Consider the following 27,387-nt stretch of genomic DNA (forward strand, 5'->3'; position numbering starts at 1 on the left):
AAGGACTAATGACTGTCTATCAAGTACTATTTAGTATTAAGTACTATTAATCATTTTTAACTTTGAGCTTATGCACAGAAATAACATAGTAATTTTTAGATCAACATATAGCTATAGCTTCAAAATGCACTACTATTATTTAGAATTGCTCAAATGATGAAATGCAAATCAATGATTGTAATATACAGTACCAGTCAACTGTATATTCAGTGGGGATTTTTTGTTAATTTTATCATTTTCAACATTGTACATTAATAATGAAGGCATCCAAACTATGAAAGAACAAAAAATATGTTTTAGATTTCAGATTGTCCAAAGTAGCTACATTTAGCTTTGATGACAGATTGGCACACTGATGTAAGTATTTTAGAATTACCAGACTTAGAAACTGACAATTTACAGATTAGCGCCCACATAAATGCATCTCAGAGTTGGAGTGTTAGATGTATTTTTTTTTATATCCTCTGTTCTGAAGAGACTGCATGTGTCAGTCTTTCATGATCTGAGCAAAGAAACACAAGGAACATTAAATCAGTGGAAAACTGTCTTTTGTTCTGATTAGTCTAAATTTAAGATTTTGTTTTGGTGCTTTGGGAGATGTACAGAGGGTCAACAGACAGTTCCTGAATGTGTGGTAACCACTGTGAATGTAATGGAGTGCTGCATTAGAAGACCTGGCCTCCACAATCACAATCTAAATCCAATTGACATGGATTAAGTGTGAAGGTAAAAAGCAGCCAACAAGGCCTCAACACATTCTGGTGTACATATGATTGTAATTGATGTTTAATGATTTAATTTAATAAATCATTTTTTAAATTAATAAATCAATAATTAAAGTAAAGCAATTTTTTTGTTAATTCAAATTCCTACATATGAATAATGACTTCATGGATCTTATATATAAATAACATTCAACTGCATAATGATGCAAAATCAGCTTTATTTAAGGACATATGCTCTTGGCTGTAAACAATCAAAATATATAAACTAGTATACAAAGTTGCTTGTCTCAGAACTTACAACAGTAATTTAATATTCATGTTCCGTCCAAATGTCTGTATAACCTAGACTTAAAGAAAATGTTTTGCTTGTTTTAAAGATTTATATTTGGCTCTATTCAAATATTTTATCTAAATACAAAAAAACTCATTATAAACAGAAATTCATTATATAGGTCACTGCTAAACAGACTGCCAAAACAAAACATGTATCTAAACATAGCATGCAAACACAAATGGGAAAATTGGTAAATGCTCCATTTTATTTAATCTATTTTTCAGTAAACAGTATTAAGTAAACTATATCTAAGTATCCCCACTCTTCATTTTATCCCCTTATTTTCTCCAATGTCCCTGAAAAAAAGGAAAAAAAAGAGCAGACATATAACATCAGTGGCATTGAAAAATATGCAATTTTGTATTACCCTAAATGTGTCCTCAATTTGGCACATATAATGAATAAACTGAAAATGAGTATTGAGAAGTGTTGCCTAACAGCCTACATTCTTTGCAGAGTTTCCCAAGAGTTAGCTCCTACCTCTCAGACAATGGCAGTAAAAACTCTGAGACAACATGAAATAGAAACCTTATGAGGACACAGATTCAAAAGGAGGTGATACTGTGTGTTGAAATTAGTTTCTCTTTTAGACCTACTTATTAAAAAAGTGCAAATGAGGATGATGGGTTTTACTTTAAATCTTTTTGTATCATGTCAAACTGGAGTAATTCAATATTTAACCGTGCTAGACTAGAAAATGTTTGAGTAAATATCATGTAATAATAAGGATACTACTTCTTCTCTCTCTCTCTCTCTCTCTCTCTCTCTCTCTCTCTCTCTCTCTCTCTCTCTCTCTCTCACATGCACATATAATTGCATATAATTCTGAAGACCTCTAAAAACATTAATTTTATTTCTGTAAGATGTCACTTAAAAATCAACATATTTCATGATCTAATTGAGTTTGATATTGGAGAAAATAATAAAAAAAAATATCTTAGGGGAATGCAGAATGAATTCACTAATTTTGTATTCCTTCTTCACTTTTTGTATTTTGAACGGTATTATCAGTTGGGTGCAGTTTATCTCAGCCAATCTACCCACTGTAATGTTTGTTTGGAAAGTGGGAAAAAACTGACAAAACCTGGAGAATACCCAGACAGAAAGGGATAACATACACAGACCTCCACACAGACAAAAACCTGAGTTAAGCATTAAACTCTGGTGTTGTTTGGAAGCAACAGAACCCATTGTGTAACCACACTACCCATAAGGTTTTATAAGGGTAATTCTGTTGTAGGAAGTCTTAAGAGATTCAAAGAGGACATATCACAGTTTATTATTATGTTGAACATTAATCATGAAAAGTATTTAGATAATTGTCTTTGTGTCTTCTGTCCATTAGAGCATGGAAACATATACAAAACATAGTATTACCTGGCATAGGCTGTTGATACTGGGACAAGTTTTATGCTATGCAGGTTGCATAATGATTATATTGTTAAAATATTTCCCTACTGAAGTGGCTAAAAAGTGACATACATAAAACGCATCAGGACACATGAGGGCACATTTTTTACATTGACTCCTTCTTAGAATATACTCACTCATACTTCATAGAGAGACCCTTATAATTGACAGCTGCTAATCCACATTCCTTTTTCCACGATAAGTAACTGGGGAAATGATGTAATATATAGATGTTTAACAGATGTTAGAAAATCCACTTAATAGTTTTTTTTTTTTATGGATATTTATTAATTAATTACTGCAGTCACAATTTGTATCCTTAAGTGTTTGAATTTTCATAAATTTTTAACTGATCTAAAATATGAGGGTTACATACCTATCCCAGCACTGCTGCCAACACAGGAAACTGTTAAAATAGAATAAAATAATAATAAAATAATAATAATTATTATAAATGATAATAATAATAATAATTATTATTATTATTAATTAATTAATTAATTAATTAATTAATAATTTTTTTAATAATACAATTTAAAAATTAAAGAAAAACACAACTTTTAACATTTCAACATTTCTATTTTATATAAATCTTTTTACTTTTTTTTTGTTTGTATAAGCTATTTATAAGGTATAAATACAGTCTATTATACTACAAACCTGATTCCAAAAAAGTTGGGACATTGTACAAATTGTGAATGAAAAAAGTAATGCAATAATTTACAAATCTCATAAACCTACATTTTATTCACAATAGAATATAGATAACATATCAAATGTTGAAAGTGAGACATTTTGAAATGTCATGCCAAATATTGGCTCATTTTGGATTTCATGAGAGCTTCACATTCCAAAAAAGTTGGGACAGGTAACAATAAAAAAACGAAAAATTTTAAATGTACATATAAGGAACAGCTGGAGGACCAATTTGCAACTTATTACCTCAATTGGCGACATGATTGGGTATAAAAAGAGCCTCGCAGAGTGGCAGTGTCTCTCAAAAGTCAAAATGGGCAGAGGATCGCCAATTCCCCCAATGTTTTGCCGAAAAATAGTGGAGCAATATCAGAAAGGAGTTTCTCAGAGAAAAATTGAAAATAGTTTGAAGTAATCATCATCTACAGTGCATAATATCATCCAATGATTCAGAGAATCTGGAACAATCTCTGTGCGTAAGGGTCAAGGCCGGAAAACCATACTGATTGCCCATGATCTTCGGGCCCTTAGACGGCACTGCATCACATACAGGAATGCTACTCTAATGGAAATCACAACATGGGCTCAGGAATACTTCCAGAAAACATTGTCAGTGAACACAATCAGGCATTTTCTCTGGGCCAAGGCTCATTTAAAATAGACTGTGGAAAGTGGAAAACTGTTCTGTGGTCAGATGAATCAAAATTCTTTTTGGAAAACTGGGACGCCATGTCATCCGGACTAAACTGCTCTGATGGTATAGGGTTGCATGAGTGCATGTGTCATGGGCAGCTTCCACATCTGGAAAGGCACCATCAATGCTGCCAGGTATATCCAAGTTCATATAACAACATATGCTCCCATCCAGACGTCGTCTCTTTCAGGGAAGACCTTGCATTTTCCAACATGACAATGCCAGACCACATACTGCATCAATTACAACATTATGGCTGCGTAGAAGAAGGATCCAGGTACTGAAATGGCCAGCCGGCAGTCCAGCTCTTTCACAAAAGAAAACATTTGGCGCATCATAAAGAGGAAGATGCGACAAAGAAGACCTAAGACAGTTGAGCAACTAGAAGCCTGTATTAGACAAGAATGGGACAACATTCCTATTCCTAAACTTGAGGGCGGAGCGTCCACCCCTGCGGAGAGCTTGAAAGGGACAACAGCCACAGCGGGGTCCCGGAACGGAGCGCAGCCCAACATGGAGACCAGGAGTGGAACGACGCCCCCAGCGAGGACCAGAGGCGGGGCGATGCGCCCAGCGGAGACAGGAAGTGGAGAGACACCCACTACGGAGGTCTGAAACTGAGAGACGGCCCTGACCTCCCTAGCGACGACCCGAGGCTGGGCGGAGTCCCAGACGGAGGTCCGGAGCTCGGAGACGGCCACCACAGAGACCCGGAACGGAGTGACGCCCACGGTGGGGACCGGATGCGGAGAGACCCCCACCACGGATACCTGGAGTGGATCGACGACACCCAGGGCGGTCTGGAACGAAGCTCTGTCAACCACGGAGACCTGGACAGGAGTGACGTCCCTGGCGACGACCCGAGGCTGGGCGGAGTCCTCGGCGGAGGTGTGGAGCTCGGAGACGACCACCGTGGGGACCTGGAGCGGAGCGAAGACCGGAGGCAGCGTGACGTCCACGGCGGAGGTTTGGAGCCCAGAGGCGGAATGGATTGGAATGGATCGACAACCCAACGGGGCTTGCCAGCTGGAAGACCCTTCTGGATGGAGACCGGAGATGGAGGGACGCCCCTGACGGAGAACAGCGGCCGAGCCTTGCCTTTCGACGGAGGCCTGAGGATGAGCCACGCCCTCAGCTGAGTCCTGAGGCCAGACAACGTCCTCGATGCAGCGCAAAGGCCGAGGGATGACCTCGGCAGGGTATATCGGTGCGACATCACTTTCCAGGGAACTTGGAGGCGAGACGTCGCCGTGAGAGGGGCTCTGAGGCAAGACGTCGCCGTGAGAGGGGCTCTGAGGCAAGACATCGCCGTGAGAGGGGCTCTGAGGCGAGATGTCGCCATGAGAGGGGCTCAGGAGCGAGATGTCGCCATGAGAGGGGCTCAGGAGCAAGACGTCGCCGTGAGAGAAGCTCGGGAGCGAGACGTCACCGTGAGAGGAGTCGGAAGCGGTACATCGCTTTCAAAAGAGCTCGGGAGTGGGACGTCGCCCTCAGAGGAGCTCGGGAACGGGACATCGCTTTCGGCTAGACCTGGGTCTGTGGGATTTCCCTTAGAGGTCTCTGGGCCTGTGACATCCCGATCAGGTGGCTCTGGAACTGGCCTGTGGCTGTCAGAGGGGCCTTGGACGGTGATGGAGCTTTCCACAGGGCCTTCATTCACTGCATCTTCTTCGGAGAGGTCCAGCCGTGCGATGGTGTTTCCCTTCAGACCTGGGCTGGTGTTTTTCCTCTCTGAGGGCCTTAGGACTGCTAAGCCGTCCTTCCAGGTCCTGGGAGGCTTGATGTCACCTCCAGCGTGGCTCTGGGATGGGACGTCGCTGTCGACGGAGCTTGGAGGCATGACTTCGCCTTCAGGGGAACTCTGTGACGTGGCCTCGCCTTCTGAGAGACTGTGGGGTGAGCCGTCACCTTCAGGGAGACTGTGGGGTGAGCTGTCATTTTCGGTGGAGGGGGGCAGCAGTTCGACGTACCTTTCGCAGTCTCGGAGCTGAGTCGAGTGCTCTGGGGACCCCTTGGGCGGAGAGGAGCTCTCGGAATTGCTTTGGAGCTGAACTGAGCTCTCCTTGGGACTTGGGAGCGGCGCTGAGCTCTCCTGGGGATGCTGGAGCGAGGCTGTGCTCTCCTAGAAGCTAGGAGCAGAACTGAGCTCGCCTGGAGACCCTGGATTGGAACCGAGCTCTCGGGGACTCTCTGGAGCGGAACCGAGCTCTCTGAGACTCTCTGGAGTGGAACCGAGCTCACGGGGACTCTCTGGAGCAGAGAGGAGCTCACGGGGTCACTCTGGGACAGAGAGGAGCTCACGGGGTCGCTCTGGGACAGAGAGGAGCGCACGAGGATGCTCTGGGGCAGAGAGGAGCTTCCCTGGAGACCTTGGAGCAGAACTAAGCTCTCACGGAGGTCCTGGAGCGAAACGAGGCTTTCACAGAGGTCCTGGAGCGAAACGGGGCTCTCACGGAGGTCCTGGAGTGAAACGGGGCTCTTTATGGAGGTCCTGGAGCAAAATGGGGCTCTCACAGAGGTCCTGGAGCGAAACGGGGCTCTCATGGAGGTCCTGGGCTGAAGCTGAGCTCTCACGGACGTCCTGGGACAGAGCCGAGCTCTCACGGACGTCCTGGGATGGAGCCGAGCTAGCCGGGATTTGAGGGTGGAGAGATCTGAGCGTTAAGGTTCCGGTAGTCAATGCAGGGTCGAAGTCCCCCGTCCTTCTTTTCCACAAAGAAGACGCTGGAGGCCGCTGGTGAAGAGGACGGGACAATAAAGCCCTGCCGGAGGGCTTGTTGGATATTACCCTCCATGGCGGTTAGTTCCGGGGCCGACAGAGGGTAAACTCTCCCCTTCGGTAGCTTGGCTCCTGGTACTAGGTAGAGATGGTGTAAGCATGAGCAGGATCAGGCTCTGGGGATCAACAGGTGTCCAGACCCTGGGAGATGTGAATGGATCACTGGATAAAGGCTTCTAACCCTAGCGCATCGTCATAGGTCGCTATCATCAATCTAACATCCGAGTTTAACCCTTGACGGTAAGCCCCGAGAAGCGCAATCTCATTCCAACCACTGGTGGCCGCTAAGGAAGCGGAGGCTGTAATCCGTGATGTTAGCAGTCCCTTGGCGTAAATTCAGGAGTTGATCCGCGGTGGTGAGGGCCCCTCTGGCGATACAGAACACCTCCGTTTTTGTGATTTGTAAATTGTACATTTGTAAATTGTGCATAGGATGAGAATGCAGCTCCATAGCACTCTTGCCCAGGTCAACGACCTCCCGGCAAGTAGGGAAATCAGAAACACCACCCTGATACCCAAACGTTTGGAGGGGAACTTGTGAGGTTGCATCCCGATATAGAGATTTACTCGGAGTAAGAAGCCATTGCATTCTGCCGCATCTCCAGAATATGAGGCCGGAAGAGCCATCGAGCTGCTGGAGGGAGGTGGTGAACTCCTTAATATAATCTGAGATGGCACTGGCTTGCGGATCCATCGAGGTAGAGCGATCTCTTCTTTCTTTGTTATAGGTTCGTTATTCTGTCAGGCTGGATTCAAGCAGGCCAAAACCAAAGTAGTAAAACAACGTTTAATAGTCTTTGCATGAATGCACACAGCTAGAAAGCCGCCGTACCGGTAAACAGGTGTAGTCTGTAATCACACCTAGGTTCCTGCAAGGGTAGTCCACGTAAGCTCTCGAGAGTGAACTGTAGAACGGACGATGAGTGTAAGTGAGTGTGGCCCTTAAGTAGGGGCGAGATGATGGGAGACAAGTGTAGGCGATTAGTACAAAGGTAAGGTGCTGCGAGCGTGCTGTGTGCTGAGGGACGGCATGGTAGGTGGTTCCCTGACACCATTCTAGATTCAGTTGAAATTAATCAGAATGTTTTAGGACTCACTCAAAGTGGACACACTCTTGATTTGTTATTAACATTTGGATTAAAAAAAATTATAATTGTCATAATTCTACAGTCTGAAGCTATTTCAGACCATTACCTCATTTCTTTTAAAATCTGCCTGTCATTATATTAGTACCCTTACCACGTTACTGTGTTAAGCATACAATTAACGTCACTTAGGAATAACATTTTTGAAATGTATCAGTCAGGATTTAGGCCTCATCATAGCACAGAGACGGCGTTACTTAAAATGGTGGTAAATGACCTGTTATTGGCCTCTAATCAGGGTTTTGTCTCTTTACTTGTTTTGCTCGATGTTAGTTCAGCTTTTGACACGACTGATCATACTATACTGCTTGGTAGACTTGAGAACGTTGTTGGAATAAAGGAAACAGCTCTCTACTAGCTTAGGTCTTATTTGACTGATTGCTATCAGTTTGTTGACGTAAATGGTAAATGGTAAAAGGTAAAGTTTGGTGTTCTGCAGGGATCTGTCTTAGGCCTACTGCTTTTCTCTTTATATATGATGCATCTGGGTGAAATTATACATAAACATGGTATTTGCTTCCATTGCTTTGCTGATGATACACAGCTGTATATTTCAGCAAAGCCAGATGAGAGAGATCAGCTTAACAATGTTGAGGAGTGTGTAAAGGATATTAGACAGTGGATGCTTGATAACTTTCTTCTACTTAACTCAGATAAGACGGAAGTACTTTTACTAGGACCACATGCAGGTAGAGGTAAACTGTCCAATTACAAAGCACCAATACATGATGCTAATATCTCAGTGTGTACAGCAGTCAAAAACTTTAGTGTTATTATGGACCCTAGTCTTTCCTTTGAGGCTCACATGAATAATATTATCAGGAGGCCTTCTTTCACCTTAGAAATATTGCTACAATTTAAAATATGATGTCGTTACAGGATACAGAAAAACTACTTCATGCTTTTGTTACATCTAGATTAGACTACTGTAACGCTTTACTGTCTGGGTGTTCGAATAAGTGCATAAATAAACTACAGTTAGTTCAGAATGCAGCAGCAAGGGTCCTTACTAGATCTAGAAAATATGATCACATCACCCCTTTTTTAATTAGTCTACACTGGCTCCCAATTAAATCTCGCATTGATTATGAAATACTACTACTGACGTATAAAGCACTTAACTGTCTCGCGGCGCAGTAGAGTAGAGTGATCTTCTGTACCAATATGATTCTCCATGCCTACTTAGATTAAAAGGTGCAGGCTATTTGTCGGTACCTCGAATAATGAAGACTACAGCAGGTGGCAGATCTTTCTTTTATAAAGCCCCACAGTTATGAAACAGCCTTCTAATCAATGTTCAGGACTCAGACACAGTCTTAGTGTTCAAGTCAAGGCTGAAAACGTATTTATTAAGTCAAATCTTTTATCAGTAGATTTTTCTTAGGTAAAATAACAGAACTGGAGGGATAAAGGATATAGAGTGTTTGGTGAACTGAGATATTTGTATACTGTCATCCCCCCACTCTCACATGTTCACTTAGGTTTGTTGAAGGTGGTGTGGTGGGTCATCTCTTATTCCAGAGATCCCTCATGTCTGTGTTACCTTCTGGTTCTCCCTTTTAGTTATGCTGCCATAGCGAGTCTTGCCGGAGTCCCAACTGCACAGTGACCTTAAATTTCATACAACAATGAGGACACATAATAATCCTTCTCTTTCTGTCACCTCTCTCTTCTTCTCTCTCTCTCTCTCTCTCTCTCTCTCTCTCTCTCTCTCTCTCTCTCTCTCCCCTTTATCTCTCTTGGTCGAGTTAAACATGCTTCTGAGGTTCCAGTAACCACTGTTCCTGCTCCTCTTCCCTCCACAGATCTTCCCACTTCGTCCAGGCCCGCCTCTGGATAGTGTCCTCTTTGTTTGGAGGCCACTCTGTGCAGCTGGGGATGGTTTCTCATCAATGCCTTGGGTGGTTCCATGAAATTCCGGAGTAAGAACAGGATCTTTAAGGATGGATTTAAACTGTAGTTAATGTCAACAGTCTGCTACACGGACTCAGGACTACAGTTTGCTTCTAATCACCATCACTGTACCCCGCAACATTGTATATCTGCAATAAATAGACATTCGGTGCAACCCAGATGAGGATGGGTTCTCTCTTGAGTCTAGTTCCTCCCAAGGTTTCTTCTTTATGCCATCTCTGGGAGTTTTTTCTTGCCCCAGTCGCCACCAGCTTGCTAAATAATATATTAGTTTTTTATCACCACATTATCTGTGTAAAGCTGCTTTGAGACAATGTTCATTGTTAAAAGGACTATACAAATAAAAATTAATTTAATTGAATTGAAGTGATAACTGTCGCCATGTAACCATGCAAAGCCTATTGCAAAGCCATAATGTCCTATTCATCATGTTCATGTTTTTGCCTGCTTCGAGAGGACCATACATATATTAGAGCAGTTAAAATTAAGTGCTTTGAGTATGATTCTCTCATACTGACCACTGGATGTTCAACATGGCACCTCATGGCAAATAACTCTTTGAGGATTTGAGAATTAGAAATGTTGCTCTCCATATAGATAGCCTAGGCTATAACAAGATTGGTAACACTCTGAAACTGAATTACAGTACAGTGGCCAGGGTCAAACAGAGGTTTTCTAAGATGGGTTCCACTCGAAACAGTCCTCTTAAGAGTCAATCAAAGAAATTGAGTCCTAATGCTTAGCATCAGGTGCAGAAGCTGGCTTAAAAAAAACGCATTACTTTAGAGGTTGCAGAAGCGGAAAGTCTGCTTGTCAGTGCTCAGACACTGCACACTGCAACAAGTTGGTTTGCATGGCCATCATCCCAGAAGGAAGCCTCATCTGAAGCTTGTTTACAACAAAGTCTGCAAACAGTTTGCTGAAGACAACCTGAAATACTGGAACCATTTGCTGTGGTCTGATGGGACTAAGAGAAACTTGTTTCTGTGGTGACACCCTGTTGAGAACTGCCAAGAAAATTATTTCTTGCCTAGAGTCAAGCATGGTGGTGGTAGCCTCATGGTCTGGGGGTGCATGAGTGCTACTGGTACTTGGGGAGCTGCAGTTTATTGAGGGAAACATGGATTGTTGCTTTACTGCTATACAAGATGCACATTGACTACTCTAAAGTTTATCCAATTCTGATTTCTATAGGATTGTCCCTTGAGAACATATATATACAGAGCTCCCCACTTTATGAACATTTACTTTACGAACTTTCACAGATACAAACAAACAAACCTGTCCTCAAAGTGAAATGTATTCAATTAATTTCATTTTCATTTCATCTTCTCCCGCTTATCCGTAATTCGGGTCGCGGGGGCAGCAGTCTAAGCAGATTCCCCAGACACTTCTCCGTGTCCAGGGATCGGGCTGTCAAGGCCCCCGCCTTCGACTGCTGCCCGATCCTCTCAGCACCGGTCCCTTACGGTCCCTCCTGCAGGTTGTGAGCCCACGGGAAGGCGGCCCCACGTCGCTCCGAAGTCACGGCCCTTGGTTTATTTTTCTCTTAAGGGTCCCCTGGAGCATAGAGGGTTAAGGGCCTTGCTCAAGGGCCCAAGAGTGGCAGCTTGGCGATATCGGGGATTGAACCCCCGACCTTCCGATCGGTAACCCATCGCCTTAACCGCTGGAGCCACCACTCCCCCTCTGAAATTAATTCAGAGTCAGAAAAATTCAAAATGGAGGCGAGAGGAGAACTAGGATTTCCAAGAGCTGGTCGCCTGGCCAAAGTGAGCAATCAGGAGAGACGGGTCCTGGAAAAAGGGGTGACCAAGAACCCGAAGTTTACTATGACTGAGCTCTAGAAATCCTGTGTGGAGATGGGACAAAGTTCCAGAAGGATAACCATTACTGCAGCCCTGCTTATCTGGGCTTTATGGCACAATGTCTAGATGGAAACATCTACTCAGTGCAAAACCCATGAAAACCTGTTTGGGGTTCACCAACAGATTTTTTCTGGTCTGATGAAACATTGGCCTTAATTCTAAACATTACCTATGGAGGAAACCAGGCACCGCTCATCACCTGCCCAAAACAATCCCAAAAGTGAAGCATGATGGTGGCAACATCATGCTGTGGTGTGTTTTTCTGCAGCAGGGTCTTGGCAACTGGTCAGGGTTGACGGAAAGTTGAATGGACCGAAGTACAGAGGAATCTTCAACAGAAACATATTCCACAGTGCCCAGGACCTCTGAAGGATCACTTTCCTACATGACAACAACCATAATACACCCAAGAGTATCCCAGCCAGAGTCATGACTTGAACTCTATTGAGCATCTCTTGAGAGACCTGAAAGTTTTTTGCCAAAGGTGCTTTAACTTAAAAGGGTCTGAATATTTATGTACATGTGATATTTCAGTTATTTTTATTTTAACAAAATTACACACATTTCTAGAATTCTGTTTTCACTTTGTAATTAGGGGTACTAAAAAATTAATTGAACAATTGTAGTATCAGTCTGCACTGAATGCACTGTACATGATTATTATGTGTAGATACAGAACATCTCACCAGAATATAGTTTCCTGGGGCAGAATGGGACTTTAGAACCTTGGAGTGTGAATGGTGCGACCACCACAGAGTAGGTGTATCCACACAGAACACTGTCCATGTCACATGAGTTGATTCCCAGCACTGGCCTGCATGTGTAATTGGCACTGTTGCTGTACAATTCAGCTAAGTACCCATTGACACTATCAGAACCTCTCCATGACACACGAAGTGTGCTATTGGCCATCCGGTACAGCCTCACACTTGAAGGACAACAAGTGCCTTAGAAAAAAAAGACAGAAATCTAAATAATGCAAATCAAATCAAATTTCAATAGCATGAGAGCATTACATAGTAGGTATAAAAATACAATTATTATTTCCTGAACTAAATTTATTCATTTTAAAAGTGTTAATGGAATAATCACAAGATATTAAAGATATATTTATAAAATAGGGTGAAAATATGTGGACACTTGAGAATTGAACATTACATTCCAAAAACTGAGGCATTCATGTTGTGTATTTCAATCGATGCAGTTATAACATAATCCATTATTCTGAGAAGATGTTCCACTAGATTTTGGACCATGTAGATTTGTGCCTATTCAGCCACAAGTGCACAAGGAATTGCGCACTGCTATTCAGTGAGAAGGCCTATCATGAAATTGTTGTTCGAACTCTCAAAGATTTTCAGTGGGGTTGAGGGTCAGGGTTCCTTTAGTGTTCTGTCTATGGCACAGAAAGTCTTTCTGTTACATCAACTTTGGTGTAAAGAAACACAAAACACTATTGACTGTAATGAAAGATAAATCCATATTTTGAAATTTGATCAGTAATCATATGTAATTATATGTTAGTTTATTTATGTGTTGTGAGGTGTGCATGTTCAGAAGGCGAGAATGTTTAGAACCCTGGATTATCTAGATTGTGGTATGGAATTTTCAGGTTTGTGTAGAAGAACGCAAATAGCCTGCCCATAGAGCCTTACCTCGACCCTCTAAACACCTTTCTAATTAATCAGAACGTGGACTGCTTCCCAACCACCTGATTCATCATTGCCTGATCTTACCAACGCTCTTGTGACTAAATGGGCAAATCTCTGTAGCCACTTTCCCAACTCTAGCGAAAAACTTTCCCATGAAAGCGAATTTATTATAAAAGGGGTGCAGTTTTCAACAAACGTTTGGCTATATAGTGAACATACATCTAGTGTTTTATTATTAAATGCTTTGTGAACTCATTCATCAAGCATGGTTTCAATAATAGTATACTCATTTTCTTAGTCTTTTTTTCCTTGACATTTATTTGTTTTTACTATTTACTTTGTCTGCTAATATGAATCTAATGTGTTGGATGTGGCTTGTTAGAGCATTAAACCTTGAAGTAAGCAATATAAAAGATATATAGTAGCATGTAACTCACTGGAAGAAAATCCATGATAGCTGCATAAAGACTTGTGTCCCGTAATGCTTATAACCTCTACTGAAACATTGTAGCTGGTGCCACATGTGATGCATCCCATTAAGCAATGCGTGTCCATGGTATGACACTTAGCATAACCTCGTGGTGATGAAAGCGAGGTGATATAAAACCAGGCTCCGATGGAAGTTGACCACTTCACAATGGTCATTGACTGTGTCACCTGTTCCACACTGAGATTCACAGGACAACAGGGTCCTAAAGAATGTAGGTTAACGTCAGTATTACAATATAACAGTTAACTTGACTAAGTTGGACCTTAGAAAATCTGATTCAAACACACACACACACACAGGTCGAGGATCGGTCGAGGCCCGGGTTACCAACGCCCGCCACAGGTATTGTTAGCCTACAGGGTACTGGTGGAAATTGGACTACTGCTGGCCATAGGAGAGGACTATAGAGCAACTATTGTAGTAGCAACTATTGCTGTCTCAACAGGGAAAGGAGAAGTGGAGGAGAGTGGAGGTTAGAGTTGGTACTTTAAATGTTGGTACTGTGACTGGTAAAGGGAGAGAGTTAGCTGAAATGATGGAGTGGAGAAAGGTAGACGTGTGTTCAGAAGACCAGGTGGGAGGGAAGTAAGGCCAGGAACATTGAAAGGGGGTTTAAACTGTTCTACCATGAAGTGGATGGAAAGAGAAATGGTGTAGGGATGATACTGAAGGAAGAGTACAGTAAAAGTATAGTGGAGGTGAAGAGAGTTTAGGTAATGAATGTGAAGCTGGAAGTTGGATGGGTGATGATAAATGCCATCAGCGCTTATGCTCTGCAAGTGGGTTGTGAGATAAAGGAGAAAAAAAAAGCTGGAGTGAGTTAGAATAAAAGGTGGAGAGTGTACTTAGGAATGAAATATTGGTGATTGGGACAGACTTCAATGGCCATGTTGGTAAAGGAAACAGAGGTCAGGAGGAGGTGATGGGTAGGTATGACTTTAAGGAAAGGAATGTGGAAGGGCAGATGGTGGTAGATTTTGCTAAAAGGATGAAAATGGCATTATTTTAAGATGAAGGAGGAGCATAGGGTGATAGTATAAGAGTGGAGGAATATATTCTATGCAGGACATGCAACCTGAAAGAAATTGGAGACTGTAAGGTGTTGGCAGAGGATAATATAGCTAGACAGCATCCGATGGCATTTAATAGAATGGCTATGGAGGTAAAGAAGAAGAGGAAGAGAGTGATGATGGAAAAAAGAATAAGATGTTGGAGACTGAAGGAGGAAGACTGTAGTGTGAGGTTCAGGGAAGAGGTCAGACAGGAGCTTGGTGGTGGTGAAGAGGTGCTAGATGATTGGGCAACTACTGCAGAAGTGATAAGGAGACAACTAGAAAGGTATTTGGTGTCACATCTAGAAAGAGAAAGGAATACAAAGAGACATGATGGTGGAATAAGAAAGTGCAGGAAAGCATAAGCAGAAAGAGGTTGGTGAAACAGAACTGGGATCGGCAGAGAGATGAGAAAAGTAGGTAGGAGTACAAGGAGATGCGGCGGCAGGTAGAGGAATGCGGCAAAAGCTAAGGCAAAGGCATATGAGGAGGTGTAGTATGAGAAGACAGACACTAAAGAAAAAAGAAAAGGATTTGTACCAATTATGCCATTCAGAGGGACCGAGCTGAGAAGGATGTGCTGCAAGTTAGAGCAATAAAAGATGGAGATGGAAATGTGTTGAGGAGGGTGTGTTGAGAAGGTGGAGGGAGTATTTTGAGCAGCTGATGAATAAGGAAAAAGAGAGAGAGAAGGGTGGATGATAAGGAGATGGTGAAGCAGGAAGTAAATAGGATTAGTAATAAGGAAGTGAGAGCAGCCATTTAGAGGAAAAAAGGAACGTCGGTTGGTCCAGATGACATACCAGTAGAAGTGTGAAAATGTTTAGGAGAGATGGCAGTGGAGTTTTTAACAAGATTGTTTAACAAGACTCTGGAAGATGAGAGGATGCCTGGGAATGCTGGTAGCGATTTTTAAGAATAAGTGAGATGTGCAGACCTGCAGTAACTACAGGCGAATGGGCTCTGAGCCCTTTCCTGTTTGCAGTGGTGATGGACAGGTTGAGGGACGAGGTCAGACAGGAATCTTTATGGACTATGATGTTAGCGGAATGTATAATGATTTGTGGTGAAAGTAGGGATCAGGTTGAGAAGAGCCTGCAGAGGTGGCGGTATGAGAAGGGGAACGAAAGTCAGTAGGAGTAAGACAGAGTACATGTGTGTGAATGAGAGGGAGGGCAGTGGAGTGGTGTGGTTGCAGGGAGGAGAGGTGGAGAAGGTGAAGGAGTTCAGGTACCTGGAATCAACAGTGTAAAGTAATGGAGAGTGTGTTAGAGAAGTGAAGAAAAGAGTGCAGGCAGGGTGGAGTGGGTGGAGAAGAGTGTCAGGAGTGATTTGTAATAGAAGGGTATCTGCAAGAGTGAAAGGGAAAGTTTATAGGACTGTGATGAGACCTATTAGAGGGACCTATTAGAGGGACAGATCATATAGAATGTTTTGGAGACAAAGTGAGTGAAGCCCGAATGAGATGGTTTAGACATGTGCAGAGGAGGGACATAATGTATCGGTAGAGGAATGCTGAGTATGGAACTGCCAGGAAGGAGGAAAAGAGGAGGCTTATGGATGTGGTGAGGGAAGACATGCAGGTAGTTGGTTTAAAAGAGGCAAATTTTGAGGACAGGGTAGTGTGATCTGCTGTGGCGACCCCTATCAGGAGCAGCCCAAAAGAAGCAGACGACAATATTACTCATATCCACTACATATACTATAATTAGAGAGAGAGAGAGACAGAGAGAGAGAGAGAGAGAGAGAGAGAGAGAGAGAGAGAGAGAGAGAGAGAGAGAGAGAGAGAGAGAGAGAGAAAGATACATGCATACATAAACACCTACATACATAGACATATATAAATTAATAAATTGCATAAAATCCACAGGAAAGTAGACTGTCAGGAAAAACAACAATGGCAAAGTAAAATCTACCCTTAATTCCTCTAATGTGTGAGTAATTTAATAGTAGTCTACCACTAATCTATCTAGTCAACCTGCAGTCTACATTTAGTCTCACAATAATAATCAAGCAATTTTAATGTCTAACTAATACCATTGTTATTTCAGTTTTGTCTACTACTGGTCTAATAAATTTAGCTGTAATCTACGAGAATACTGTGCATTCCAACAATACTCTACAAGTCATCTACTCAAAAGTTTGAAGTAATTTAGCAATAATCTATTCAATAATTAACTGGTAGAAAACACTTACTTTATCAATAATCTTCTCTGAAACTACCTTCAGCCTATTTTTGATTTCACTGTAATATACCAATAACATTTTTGCATATCTTCTCATCTGGTTCATATCTTGATTCCCAATTTGGTTCTCTACCTGTTTCCAATGTGATGCTATAGCTGGGCAAACTTCGCCCTACAATGGTGGTGGCGTATGCGCTGACCTCATAAGTAGCTCCACAAGGCAGGTTGATGATGCTACAAGAAGTACTGGTAGATGAGCAAGTAAGAGTGTTGGCATTGCCAAAAGCATTCACAGTGTAATTGGCTTGTTTGTTGGTATCCCTCCAGTGTACCTGCACAGTAGAGCTGTTGACCTGGGTGAGGTTTAGGACCTCAGGGGAACATGGGACTGAGAGAAACACATTGTGTCAGTTTAATGACTACATTATTCAAGTTACCATCACATACACAACAACATACAGTATTATGTAACAGGCACCTATACTAAAATTGTGTGCTGGTTGTTGTGTTAACATAAAAAAGATTTTAAAAAATTTATGACAATATGTTGTAATGTGAAATATAATAGAAAAATCTAGTATAAACAGCTTGCAGAAAAGATACCAAGTACAAATATAAAAAATCCACAAATCCACTATCCACTTTATTCTTCTAGCTTTTTAATTATGATTCACTAATGATTATTCTGGTTTTGGAAAAAGAGAATGTATCCTAAAATTAAAAATTTTTTAAACAAAAATGAGGCAATGTTTAATGTCACCTTGAGGAAAAACACTAACTAGAAACTGCTTGTAAATAAAAAAGTGAAAATCTGTATAGACTACCTGTTTCCTGTATGTTTGGTGTGCATGTGTTGTTACAACCACGTATCTCATTGCAGGGTCTGATTACAACACTGTACAGGCTGTTGCAGGTTAAGTCAGATAGGGCACATACGGGCACAGTGTCACTGCAGTGCAGTGTGTTTGATTCATCTGCCGCCACTGTCTCATATAGCTCTGCTCCACGCACTGCTGGCCATGTGACCTCCAGTGTCTCAGTCGAAATAAGAGTGACGTTAACATTCTTTGGACAGCAGGGAACTATATAGATAGTGATTGTGAATGAGAAAAGGGAACAAAGAAAAGCAAGAATTTTACCTGTGTAATAATTGTAGTTTTTAGTTCTTAAAAAAGTAAATATGAAGACCAAAAATTAAAACAGGTAGTAGAGATGCATCTGTTACAGTGGTTTGTTCAAAATTCATTGTTCACATAATTGCTGCGTAAAGAAACCGCATCAACATAAACAAGCTTTATATACAGAATGCAAAAAGTCTGTTCTGGGACCAGAAGTTATGACCACATTATTCCTATCTTATCCATTCTGCACTGGCTGCCAGTCAGATTTGTTGCTAACTTGAATTGTGAAGGCTAACAGGTTCTCTCACAAAGCCCCACAGTTAGGGAAACAGGCTCTAGTTTCACCACTAGCATACAGGATGTTCAATAGTTTCTGTAATGGAGAAATGCTGGAACTTTGGCCTAATAAAAAAAAATTCTAATAATGCCATATACACTGGCAACAAATGAGATAAAGTGGACTGATTATGCAAAACAGCCAAGCTGGCAGTGGCAGGTCTGCTATCACAATAATATTCTGCTCATGCTTTGGCAGTCTGGAGCAAAATATTCAGCTACTTTAAACATTCTGCATTTGCATGTTCCTGCTTAGAGAACATCCAGCTACATATAAACAACTTATTAAAAGACTGTACACAGTTAAAAGACTGAAATTCCCAAATTTGTATAACAAATTATACCTGCCTAAACATATCTTTGGAATATTTGCATCCTATTGTAAAAAATGAAATTTTTATTTGGGACAAAGTGCTTAAAATACAATAAATTTGAATTGAATTGAATCAAATCAAATTAAATTGAATGATCAATAAGTGACATATTTCAGATTAAATTCAATATTTCAAAATTCCAGTGGGTAAAAATTTTAACACACCAGTTCAAACACAGCAAGACAATGATGGTGTACCTCTTAAATTGTAACAAAATGCTTTAAAAAGTAAATGTGTAAAACATTGTGAGTAAAGCTAACAAAGCTCGAACATGAATCCCATAGAACAATTTTGGACTGCTTAAAAAACATATTTGTGCTAAGGTAGGCCTATAACCTGAATAAGTTTTTTCCAGTTCTGGTAAGCAATGTATAGAAAGAATTTTGTGGAAGCCACTTTCGAACATTTGTTTAAAGCAAAAATAACACAAACTATGTAATCTTTTGTGGTACACAATATGTGTGGCAAATACAAACGGAAATAAATCTGTCGCTCAGATTTATAACAAGCACCAAACAACCAAACTTCTAAACAGAGTAGATGTCTCAGTTGACTAAATTAAAATATATATGGGGTACTAGCCTAAAGAATAACAGGCAGTTAAGTGTTATTATCATGAATGAATTAACCAGAAACACACACCAGTTGTATAGTTGAGAATTGGTCCTGGAGGGCTGACACCAGCCACATTATAGGCAAAAACTGTAGTCATGTAGGCGTAGCCACATTCACATTGAAAAAAGTAGATAGTGTTTGTGGTGTTGTGTTGCTCCTCTGCTCCATCATTTCTGAATACATACACGATGTAGTACTCCACCCATGGCTCCCTGGTCCATGTCACCGAACAGTTCCCTAAAGAGGGCTCATCTACCTTCACTGCGTCTGGAGGGCAAGGGACTGCATCAAAAAAAAATAATAATTAGTGTATGTCCGTGCTTTTTTGTGTATTTTGTGTCTAGGCATGTGTGAGTGTAGGGGGTTTATGTGATTGTTTAAAGGGGTGTCTATTCCTGGGCTATATGTATTATATACACTAAGAAAAAATCTTGACACATAACTGATAAATTTATAGGATATGTGTTAGATGTGCTAGACAACTTTGCACCATAATAATTACCCCATGTGTTTGAACCCTAATGTCATAAATATTGAAAGTGGCTGACAGGTGTTTCTTGTTGCATTGGCAAACCCTGTTACATTAATACAGTGGGGCAAAAAAGTATTCAGTCAGCCAACAATTGTGCAAGTTCTTCCACTTAAAAGCATGAGAGAGGCCTGTTATTTTCATCATAAGTACACTCCAACTATGAGAGACAAAATGAGAAACAAAATCCTGAAAATCACAATGTTAACACATTTTAAGAATTTATTTGCAAACTATGGTGGAAAATAAGAATTTAGTCACCTACAAAAAAGCAAGATTTCTGGCTCTCACAGACCTGTAACTTCTTCTTTAAGAGGCTCCTCTGTCCTCCACTTGTTACCTGTATCAGTGGCACCTGTTTAAACTCATTATCAGTATAAAAGACACCTGTCCACAACCTCAAACAGTCAGACTCCAAACTCCACTATGGCCAAGACCAAAGAGCTGTCAAAGGACACCAGAAAAAGAATTGTAGACCTGCACCAGGCTGGGAAGACTGAATCTGCAATAGATAAGCAGCTTGGTGTGAAGAAATCAACTGTGGGAGCAATTATTTGAAAATGGAAGACATACAAGACCACTGATAATCTCCCTCGATCTGGGACTCCACGCAACATCTCACCCTGTGGGGTAAAAATTATCACAAGAACGGTGAGCAAAAATCCCAGAACCACACGGGGGGACCTAGTAAATGACCTGCAGAGAGCTGGGACCAAAGTAACAAAGGCTACCATCAGTAACACACCACGCCGTCAGGGACTTAAATTCTGCAGTGCCAGACGTGTCCCCCTGCTTAAGCCAGTACATGTCCGGGCCCATCTGAAGTTTGCTAGAGAGCATTTGGATGATCCAGAAGAGGATTGGGAGAATGTCATATGGTCAGATGAAACCAAAATAGAACTTCTTGGTAAAAACTCAACTTTTCGTGTTTGGAGGAGAAAGAATGCTGAGTTGCATCCAAAGAACACCATACCTACTGTGAAGCATGGGGGTGGAAACATCATGCTTTGAGGCTGTTTTTCTGCAAAGGGACCAGGTTGACTGATCTGTGTAAAGAAAAGAATGAATGGGGCCATGTATCGTGAGATTTTGAGTGAAAACCTTCTTCCATCATCAAGGGCATTGAAGATAAAATGTGGCTGGGTCTTTCACCATGACAATGATTCCAAACACACCACTCGGGCAACGAAGGAGTGGCTTCGTATGAGGAATTTCAAGGTCCTGGAGTTGCCCAGCGACAGCCCCAAAACATCACTGCTCTAGAGGAGATCTGCAAGGAGGAATTGGCCAAACTACCAGCAACAGTGTGTAAAAACCTTGTGGAGACTTACAGAAAACATTTGATCTCTGCCATTGCCAACAAAGGGTATATTACAAAGTATTGAGATGAACTTTTGTTATTGACCAAATACTTATTTTCCACCATAATTTGCAAATAAATTCTTTAGAAAACAGACAATGTGATTTTCTGGATTTTTTTTTTCTCATTTTGTCTCTCATAGTTGAATTGTACATATGATGAAAATTACAGGCCTCTCTCATCTTTTTAAGTGGGAGAACTTGCACAATTGGTGGCTGCCTAAATACTTTTTTGCCCCACTGTAGATTAAACAACTAATAGCTCTGAATATCTACTTTAGGTTGAGCCTTTTCATTTCATTCATCATGTAGACCAGACAGCTGCCTATGGGAGAAAAGATTCAAGCCATTTAGAAGCTTGAAAAGAAGTGAAGATTTTATTCAAGAATTAAATAGAAAATGCCATGAGTTTGCCAACCTGTCCTTAAAGCTAAATGAATAAACTTTGTAGGATCTAAAATATAAAACATATTCTGGGTTGTTTAACACTTTTTTGTTTACTACTTACAAAATTCCATATTTGTTTTTTCATAGTTTGGATGTGTTCAGCATCAATGTACAATGTTAAAAAGAATTAAATAAATAAAAAAACCTGAAGGAGAAAGTGAATAAAATTTTTTGACTGTTACTGTATGTGAATCTGATACACTATACATACTAAACATAGTCTATGTTAATCGTGTATAATTGTTTGTATTGAATATGTAAGATTTTTTACACAGTCAGTATATTTGTATGTGGTGCATACAGGTGAGCAGGTCCTGTGGCTGTGATGGACTGCTGGGACCAGCTTGGTTCTCAGCCATGACGGTTAGCGTATGATTCTCACTGCATCCTATGGAGGTGATAATGCAGAATGGGTCTCCCATGGAGGTACAGTTCTGCCCCATGGAACTTAGGACAAAATAGAGGCTTGCACTACGTACAACCTCCCAATAAACAATTAGTCCTATGATTCTTTCCAGGGTCAGTGAAACCTGTACACCTGCAGGAACAGGGGGACCTGGGAAAGTGGAGCATGCATTAGTCACCATTGTGATCTATTATCAATCCTGAAATTTTGTTTTGTTTGGAGTCAGAATGGACTATCCAAAATATTTCCCAAAAAGTGGAACAAAACAAACAGAACATTAATAAAAATTTAAATACTGCTTTACATTTATTTTACACAGATTGTGTTTATTCCTATAAATAATGTTATTTACAATAATTTGATTAATTGAATTAAAAATGTGTTGGGGAGAAGAAATAAAAACAGGATAACATTTAAGAAAATACAAACTGTATGCACATTATGTAGCAGTAGTATATTAATAATACTGGGCATGAGGTGGCAACACATGCTGGCCATAGTACTGAAAAGACTATACAGATTAGATTTTTATGAATATCAATCTCATTTTGTGCTTGTTTTCTAGAACTTACGGGTGATCTGATAGATGTTTATATCATCTCCAGGGATGCTGTTGGAGTCCCAGGCTATCGCCTTGATGCAGTAAGTGACCCCTGGATCTAGACTGGTAAATGTCATGTTGGTCTGGGAGGTATTTATCTGGAACTGAGTGTTTGATTCAGTCATGATATACAGTGTGTACTGAACTGCATGTTCCACGGGATCCCAGCTTACAACAATTGTGTCCTCAGTGGGTGACACAGAGCGCAGTGTTGGGGCAGCAACCACTGAAATGAAAGAGAGAGAAATAAAAGGACAGATCCTACTTTACTGTCAGTGTGGCACATGAACAGGAACTACACAGCCCCTTCATGTCACATGTCACTAAATATGCACATTCATTTCCAGTTTATGTGTGACTTTGTGACATTTCTGATGATCCTATGTCAAATTGTTGCTTAGCCTGAAATAGCCTTCTAGATAGTCTATGTTTATTTTTTTTGTTTAGTTTTTAAATACTATGTTAGTTCTTGTTCTAGTTGCTTATTTTGCATATAAATATTCTGCATTTGTATCCGCTGCCTATGCCTCCATACCATTACAGAAAGATTTATCAATACTATAGATGTATGAATATCATGCTGCTTCCTTGCTCTGCTGAGGATTTCGATCTGGTTCCATGCACTTGTGAGGTTAGGTTACCTCCTAACCTTGCCATTAGCATCAATCTGACCCTGCTCCGCCTTTCTACCCAGCCGAGAACATCGTGCCACCTTCCTCCCCTCCGCCTCATGGATGATGTCGCTTCCCACTCCAGCCTTGTGGTGGATGTCGCTCACTGCTCTGGTCTTGTGGAGGGTATTGCTCCTCACTCTGGCTTCATAAAAGATGTAGCTCTGTCATCGTAGAGGACTTTGCTCCTCCAATCGAGCACCACTTTCAGCTACATTGTTCGCATGGGATATGTGATGGTTGTCACACTGTCTTCATGTTCCAACTAAGTCATAGCTTCTGTTTCAGCCTTGTCATGTCTCATATAATTGACCAGGTTCTTGTCTTTTGTGTTGGGAGCCACATATTAAGAGGAGGGCTCTGTTAGTGTGGCAGGAAGAGGACAGGAACTACACTTCCCAACAGCCCCTGCATGTTATGTCACTAACATCTTAATCTGTACCACTACTTGAAAAAACTATGTTAGTTTTTAATCCTTTGCAAAATAAGTCTGTGCTTGCATCCACAGCAATATTTTTACATGATATATACAGTATTACCAAGCTGTATGTTACTCGCATGTGTCAGAACTTAATTGTCTTTTTTCAAAGGTGATAAATCAGTCCAGGATTTGACTGTATGTATATTGTTTATTAGGTGGTAGAAGATTTTCCAAAAAATTACACGTTTTTCATGTTCTTTGCTATTATTTTGGCCATTATTTGACAGCAACTTCCTGACATTTATACAATTTTGTAACTGAAGTTACAGTAAGGAAGGTGTGCAAATCTGTAGATGTTGTTTCTGGGTAGTAGGTTTCAACTTATCTGTTATTTTTTCTGTATAGTTTGGGGATATTTTTGAAGGGTGCTCATTCTAACGTTGCTGTCATATTAAATTAGCTCCATTTATAAATTACTTGCCTCACAATGGACCAATGTAGCTTAAGCGTTTTTGAGATTTGAGGTTTTATAGCCTTCTGTAGAATTCACTCTCCTCTTCTTAGAGTCCTGCCCAAAATATTTCCAAATATCTATTCTGTAACTTATTTGTTAGCTTTCCAATTATTTATTCACCACACTCTTCTTATCCACCAAATTAAAACAATGCTATTTTAAGAACACTTTTTGGCCTAGCATGAAATCTTTTTTGTTTTCCTAATACCTTCTTGAATTATTTTAATAACATATGGATTTGGTTAATACAAATTAAAAAAACAATTTAATAATTACACAGTGGATAAACTAACTTTCAAGCAGCACTGTATATAATAATTTTATCATGCATACAGTAGGTAGGGATATCTTTTCTTTTGTACTTTTGACACAATTGCAGGTCCTCATATTACTCAGACATATTGTTTGAAGAGAAAAGGTAACCCAGTTCTCACTGTTTTTGGTTTTTATACAAAGAAAGATAAGAATGATACATTTCTATAGCTACAAGTCTAAAATGTCATTTTATCACATTTCAGACAATTCTAAAGGCCTGATTGTGGACTCTGCCCATTTAGCACAGGAAAGCACAAGATGTTTTATTAGGGTCTGCTTTGCAAAGGTCTTTATGTAGGGGTGTTTTATAGTCTCTGTAATTCTATATAGGAAGTGTTAGTTTCAATGTTCCCTACCTACTTTATTTTCATTTTGTAACAAAGCCATATCAGGCTTTCTTGCTTTCTGTTATTTTACATGTACCAAGCTCATTTTCTATAGATGTCAATTTTTAATACATACTTTCACACAACATGCACAAAAAATATAAAATATAAGATAAGATATGATATGATATGATTGATATGATATGTTGTATTAACTTTGTTCCAAAAGCTGCAGTTGAAGCAAAGCATAATTTCCCTGTCTTCCATTACAACCAATCTGCTGTTTTTTCTATTAATTTTAACAGTGGAAAAAAAAATGCTTAAATACTAAATGCTTATACAGTAATTACCTGTATTACAACAATATCTGATATGACTGTTCATTAAAAGTGCAACTTTCCTAGAGGGAAATAAAATTAACACTCTGAAAGCATGATTAACCTACCTGTCCTGGCATGGACTGGCCATGAGGGCTGGCTACGGCCACCACTGTTCCTTGATATGACACTAAGTTTATAATCAGTGTAGGCCCTCAGGTTAAGTATGGTACCTGGTGAGCCATACACAACACTCTCTGAAAAGAAGCCATCATCATTCTCTGCCCGGAGGATGTATGCAGTGGCACCTGACACTTGGCCAAATTCCACTACCATGCTGTCGCTGTGGTTGGAGTAGGCCTGCATAATGGAAGGAACCTCGGGCGCTGAAAGAATTCAAACGTACAAATACAAATTTTTGTCATTTGTGCAAGATTATGCAATGGGCACCTTCATGCTATAGGCAAGAATAAACTTTCAAAAACTTAGCTCTAAAAACAAACAGACATCATGTCAAAAAACACACATGGTAAAAAAAAAAAAAAAAAAAAAAAAAGGGAAATGAAAACCGTATGTAAAAACTGCAATGAAATGTATTTAGTATAAAAAAGAAAAACCTGTTGTCTCCTTGATCTCTGCACTGCTCAGTACATTCATTGAGCTGTCCATAGCCTCCACATGCATTGTGTACACAGTATTTGGGGAGAGTGAGTTTACAGAGCCCATTATTGTGCTACTACTGAACTGCATGAACACAAGCTGCTGAAGTGGGTTTTTTGATGTAGCAGTCAGTTTGTAGGAGCTTGCGTCAGACTGTCTGCTCCAACGAACTGTCATACTTTTAGATGTGACAGTGAAAACAGATATGGTTATGTCTGAGGAGAAAGAAAACAGCGTTAAAAGATCATGCGGTTTTATGTACAGTATATGTATGAGTAAGAGTGGTCCCCCGGAACTCGGGGTTACGTTCTAAGCAAGTTCTGAAAATCCGACGCACCCTATGGTACCTTAGTGTATTCATCTAGACATTATGTCACAATACTGTTTTAAAAAAGTTTATGAAATTTGTTAGTGAAACATAGATTAAAATGTTTGGTCCCGCTGCGGATTCCTGCGATTTGTAAGATAATCCGCAACTTGCTGTTAGTTACGTTTCAGATGAGAAACCGCAAATTTTGTGAGCTATATATATATATATATATATATATATATATATATATATATATATGCATCTTATTTAAAAACATCCATAATATTTACTTACTGTTTTGCCCAGCACATGTCTGAAAAGCACAGGAAATCACAACAATGAAAAATCTGTAGCTCAAAAACAGTTGAGACAGAACAGAACACAACAAAAAACTATAAAGTTCTGGAAATTACACTGTTTATACCTGCATACCAGAGTCATTAACTAAAAATAATAACTCTCCAAGTACCCAGTAAGTATAATAAGACAAGAAGATGCCTTAAAAAAATCTCAAATTAAGTGCTTTGTTCTAACATTATATAGAAAAAACAGTTCATGCTTTTGTTATCTCTAGGTTGAATTAAAGCCTTAATGTTAGCATGTCCTTAGAAGTACATAAACAAGCTCCAGTTAGTCCAGATTGCATCAGAAAAAGTCTTCACTAGAGCCAGAAAATATTTCCCCATCACCCTCTCTCCCAGTCAAATCTTGCATTGTCTATAAAATACTACTACTGACATATAAAAGTCAAAATGGTAAACATCTGATCTATTAGGATCCCCCCCACCTGCTTTAATTAAAAGGTGCTGTCTATTTGTTGGAAGCTCTAAAGCCCCACAGTTATGGAACATTTACAGCATTTGGCAGATACCCTTATCCAGAGTGACTTAGTAGTTTAGAGCTATCCAGAGTTATCTCAGAAATACATCTAAGCAACTGAGGTTTAAGAACCTTGCTCAAGGGCCCAGCAGTGGCAGCTTGGTGGTGTTGGTATTTGAACCCATGACCTTCTGATCTGAAGTAAAACATCTTATCCACAGTGCTATTACCTCCATCCTTCCAATTAATGTGTGAGTCTCAGACACAGTCACCCCTACTCTCAAATATTCACTTTTTTTTT

At 40.4% G+C, this 27,387-nt stretch overlaps 1 protein-coding gene and 1 long non-coding RNA gene across 2 annotated transcripts; one reads left to right on the plus strand and one right to left on the minus strand.

Annotated features, from left to right (window-relative positions):
* Nucleotides 1-974: 974 nt before the first annotated feature.
* fndc7a (fibronectin type III domain containing 7a) lies at nucleotides 975-26,697 on the minus strand (the record flags this gene model as incomplete). The annotated part of the gene is made up of 14 exons (XM_083524769.1): nucleotides 975-1,355; nucleotides 2,607-2,675; nucleotides 2,846-2,875; nucleotides 12,252-12,512; nucleotides 13,655-13,909; nucleotides 17,079-17,333; nucleotides 17,770-18,027; nucleotides 19,419-19,673; nucleotides 22,028-22,282; nucleotides 22,705-22,959; nucleotides 25,426-25,683; nucleotides 25,915-26,172; nucleotides 26,562-26,580; nucleotides 26,692-26,697. 13 exons carry the CDS (start codon nucleotides 26,695-26,697, stop codon nucleotides 2,644-2,646), a joined length of 2,397 nt encoding a protein of 798 aa, XP_083380895.1. The 3' UTR covers nucleotides 975-1,355; nucleotides 2,607-2,643.
* LOC310717432 lies at nucleotides 6,019-7,732 on the plus strand. The gene is made up of 3 exons (XR_014530840.1): nucleotides 6,019-6,256; nucleotides 6,296-6,316; nucleotides 6,348-7,732. It is a non-coding gene; the product is annotated as an uncharacterized lncRNA (long non-coding RNA).
* Nucleotides 26,698-27,387: the final 690 nt, after the last annotated feature.

The sequence above is a fragment of the Silurus aristotelis genome (genome assembly GCF_946808225.1).
Source record: "Silurus aristotelis genome assembly, chromosome: 22".
NCBI lineage: Eukaryota > Metazoa > Chordata > Actinopteri > Siluriformes > Siluridae > Silurus > Silurus aristotelis.